Below are 4,692 nucleotides of genomic sequence, written 5' to 3' on the forward strand. Positions count from 1 at the left end.
CTGTGGAGGTGTGTGTGTGGGAGAGGAGAGGGAGTGGAGTGGAGTGGAGTGTGGGTGCCCACACGAACACCTCGGTGTGTGGGGGAGGGAGTGGAGTGGAGTGTGGGTGCCCACACGAACGCCTCAGTGTGTGGTGGAGGGAGTGGAGTGGAGTTTCCCACACGAACGCCTCGGTGTGTGGTGGAGGGAGTGGAGTGGAGTGTGGCTTCCCACACGAACGCCTCGGTGTGTGGGGGAGGGAGTGGAGTGGAGTGTGGCTTCCCACACGAACGCCTCGGTGTGTGGGGGAGGGAGTGGAGTGGAGTGGAGTGTGGGTGCCCACACCAACGCCTCGGTGTGTGGGGGAGGGAGTGGAGTGGAGTGTGGGTGCCCACACTAACGCCTCGGTGTGTGGGGGGAGTGAGTGAATACCCACAAGGTTGTATAATGCCACTGTGGTTATTCAATGTTTGGACTTCGTGTGTGTCCACGACACGCGAGAGCAAGGCAAGAAGGCGTGGGGGTATAACCACCCGTCCTATGGAATAGATGGGATGGGATGGGATGGGATGGGATGGGATGGGATGGGATGGTGTTGAATAGGTTACTGGCTCGTGTAGGTTAGATTGGAAGAAAACGAACTGGGCCAGCCTCGATCCGTGAAGGTAAAGGAAAAAATATTAACCTTAAGGTTTAGGCAAAAAAAATTATATTTTAAGGTTAAAGCAAATAAGGTAATCATATTTTAAGGTAAAGACAAATAAAATAATCCTATATTAAGGTGTAAGGCAGAAAATATAATCTTATTTTCAGGTAGAGGAAAATTAAATAATCTTTTTTTGAACCTTACTTTTAGAGTAAGGCAGAAAGACACTTTATTTTAAGGTTAAAGCAAATAAGGTAATTATATTTTAAGGTTAAGACAAATAAAATAATCCTATATTAAGGTGTAAGGCAGAAAATATAATCTTATTTTCAGGTAAAGGAAAATTAAATAATCTTTTTTTGAACCTTACTTTTAGAGTAAGGCAGAAAGACACTTTATTTTAAGGTTAAAGGCCAATAATCTTATTATTTTAGATTAAGGCTGAAAAAAATAATCTTATAAGGTAAAAGCAAATGAAATAATCTTATTATTTTAAGGTAAAGTCAAATAAATAATCCTAGTTTCAGATTTAAGGCAGAAAAATAGTCCTAGTTTGAAATTTAAGGCCAAAAATTAAAAGATAAATTTTTTTTGTCTCTCTTTCATTGAGGAATATGTCGGGTAGGAGGAGGACCTTCCTGCTGGCGGCGCTGACGGTGGTGGTTGGCGCTGCGCTGGGAAGCCCCGTGATCGCCAACGGCGTCCACCACACCGCTGACCCTGGGAAGGAAGGGGACGCCAAGGACCTCGTCCAGGAACCTGTCGAAGACGCGAAGGAACAGCTCCTCCCGCCAGCTGAAGAGGGCCAGGTTCCTCCTGAAGGAGGTGAAGTGGACCAGGTCTCTCCTGAAGGACGTGAAGTGCCCCAGGTCTCTCCTGAAGGACCTGAAGTCGCCCAGGTCCTTCCTGAAGCCCCTGGAGTCGCTCAGGGGTCCCCTGAAGTGGCCCAGGCCCTTCCTGAAGCACCTGAAGTGGCTCAGGTCCCCGCTGAAGCAGCTGAGGAGGCACCAGCGATCGACCAGGCCCCCACTGCTATCGACCCCCGCGCCACAGCCGGCGACCCTCCTTCAGGAGCTGGAGACCCGGTCGATAGCGAAGCTGAAGCGATGATCCCGGCTCCTGAAGGAGGCAGCGATCCTGTTCCTGACGAAGGCGAGAGGGACCCAGACGACTTCGTGGCCGAGATTACGCACACGGACGACCTGGATAAAGACGTGGGAGGCGCCCTGGTCGAAGAGCCCGTGTTCGAGAGGCGAGAGGGTCCTGAAGGCGAGCTCCTGGTGGGGGAGAAGTCCGTATTCTGCGTCTACTCGAAGGATACGTTGACCTGCGACTTCCTCTGGGTTCAGAAGGTAAAGGGAGGAGAGCCTCCAGCGTCAACACTATAGAGGTGGGAGGGAGGGAAAGATATATATATATATATATATATATATATATATATATATATAATAGGACATTTATAGGATGGGATTTTTCTTGCATAAGATTATTATTTTAGATTTAGAGCAGGTTTTGAAGGCAATTATTCATAGACTATGAATTTTTGTGTTAGTATTTATTTTTTTTATTTGAGATGAACATAGTCACACGGTATAATACATACAAGTCAACATGTATGTATATATATATATAATATATATACTGTTTAGTATATGTGTGGCGTTTCCTACCCCCCCTACTTAAAGGAGGGAGCAATGGAGAATATCCCATGTTTAGTTCATGTACGATCTTGTGTATATATATATATATATCATTGGATGAGCTGACCCATTGTCTCCGCAGACGGTGTACCTGAGTTCGAAGCCACAGGTGAGGGGCGTCTTGAAGAAGGTCTCCGTCAGGAATGTCCACGACTTGAAGATGGACATCTCGATCTGTTACGACCTCCACCTTCAGGATGTTGCCCAGGCCCTTGTTGTCGGTGACCAAGTACCTCCGTCCTGCGCCTCACACACCGTCCTAATCCTCGAGAACGTAGGGCTTGACCGCCTGCCAGGCTCGAGGATCACCTTGAACGCCTCCTCCTCCAAGATCACAGAGGTGGTGCTGACGAAGGTGGACAACTTCGCAGCCCTAGTGAACGCGAAGGTCCAGAGGCTGAGAGTCGAGGAGACGATCGAAGGCGAGGCTCAAGTAACCCTCCAGGACGTCCTCCTCGAGAGACTAGAACGTCTCCACTTGGGAGAGAAGGCGTCTCTCAACCTCGCCCATTGCACCGTCAGGGAGTAGCGGAGGGAAGCCTCGCCCTCGCTGCCACAGGAAATGTCGTGAGTGAAGTGAGGTTCCAGCAACCTGACGGAACTCCTGCAGGCGTCCTGCTAAAATCTGGAGCTGACCTGACCCTCTCAGACGTGTCCGGGAGCGTACGCGTTGTGGCCGACGCCTGTCCTCAATCCCCACCTCCTGTGGTATGTCCAGAGGTGGTTGCGACCGAGCCACCATCGGGCGACGACGAAGAAGAAGAAGCGACTTCGACCGATTCGTCGACGTGCCTGACTGTACCGATGACCCATTACTTCGGCTTCCTCCTACTGCTCGTCCTCTTGGCCCTGTCGGTGCTCTTAAACCTGACGCAGATCTTCTTCAACCAGCCCAAGACCATCTTGACCCGCTTCGTCCACGTCAAGAGAACCCCGACGCATTACGACTCGCTGAAGACCGGCCAGGAGAGGCGCTGTTCCGACGGCATGGACTACAAGGCTTTCGGCGGGGGCGTAGGTACTTCTGGAGGAGGAGTTGTGTCCAGCCAGGTGGGCATCACGGTCAATGACGTTGATGAAGTGGTGTTGACGGGCCTTCGGAAGCGAACACACGCTGCGGGAGGTTCTCCACACGACTTGGCGACGAAGAACGAAGGGCCGTTTGAGAACTTGGCCTTCGTCTATGCAAAGCAGCAGCAGGAGGAGGGCGACCCCGCGTCGTCTCCGTTCTCCGACGGGCCCGGCAGTCGGCTAGAACAGAAAGGAACGCCTGGAGAACACGACTGGACTAATGAAGAACAGTACCTACAAGTCCCTGACAGAAATGGCTTCGCTTACAATGGGATTCACGAAGAAAGGAAAATTATCTGAGTTATACCACCTTTATATTCAGCCTATATATAAATAAAGGGAATAAATAAAAGCAGAGAGTATGATTTATGTACATGGGGGGGGTTGGGCCATTCTTTCGTCTGTTTCCTTGCGCTACCTCGCTAACGCGGCATCAGGGGAGACACAAGAGAGAAATATAACAGTCAGTTGATATACATCGAGAGACGAAGCTAGGACGCCATTTGGTAAACATGTGATTGTCCAAAACATACAACGAGCGTTCATAGACTTATCATTTTACAAATCTTATCAACAATAAAGTTATCTAATTTGTATAGACCATCACTAATATTTAGATTATAATTCTTTGTGTATTTAATAATAGAGGATTCAATGAAATTTCTCTTGGTAATAGAGTTAGAGTTAATAACTGAGATGGCGTTACTCCAGTCAATACAATGATCATAGTTTTAAAAATGATTAAGTAAGGCATTTGATTCTTGTCCCGTTCTTATACTATATTTATGTTGCTTAAGTCTAACAGAAAGATCCTTACCAGTCTGACCAACATAAAATTTATCACAATTTCCACATGGCACTTTATAGATGCATCCAAGAGAATTTTCTGGTGAATTCCTGATTAAGATATTCTTTATAGTATTATTGTTGCTAAAGGCAACATTTACATTAAAGGATTTAAGCAACATGGGAAGCAAAGTGAAATTATAATTAAAAGGGAGAACTAAAAGATTCTTGGTGTCAGTGGGAGGTTTGGGCTCAACTCTATAAAATGATTTCTTTGCTAACTTAAGGGATTTATCAATGAAAGATCTAGGGTACTTTAACTTAGATCCAATAGAATATATCTTCTCAAACTCATCATCAATAAACTCTGGACTGCAAATACGTAATGCCCTAAGGAACATAGATGGAAATGATAATTTAACTCTGTCATGTTGAGATGAGTAATAATGGATATATGAGCATACATTGGTGGGTTTTCTGTATATGCTAAACTTAAACTTGTTTCCTTCT

The 4,692-nt window shown here is 46.9% G+C and overlaps 1 protein-coding gene across 1 annotated transcript in view; it reads left to right on the plus strand.

Annotated features, from left to right (window-relative positions):
• LOC139761410 (uncharacterized) overlaps positions 1–3,726 on the plus strand; it is an 11,023-nt gene extending 7,297 nt beyond the window's left edge. Inside the window, 3 exon segments of the mRNA XM_071685565.1 lie at positions 1,236–1,977; positions 2,408–2,849; positions 2,852–3,726. Of these exon segments, the coding sequence (XP_071541666.1) occupies positions 1,240–1,977; positions 2,408–2,849; positions 2,852–3,696 (2,025 nt within the window). The 5' untranslated portion in view covers positions 1,236–1,239 and the 3' untranslated portion in view covers positions 3,697–3,726.
• The last annotated feature ends 966 nt before the right edge of the window (positions 3,727–4,692 follow it).

This window comes from Panulirus ornatus, chromosome 40 (assembly GCF_036320965.1).
Source record: "Panulirus ornatus isolate Po-2019 chromosome 40, ASM3632096v1, whole genome shotgun sequence".
NCBI lineage: Eukaryota > Metazoa > Arthropoda > Malacostraca > Decapoda > Palinuridae > Panulirus > Panulirus ornatus.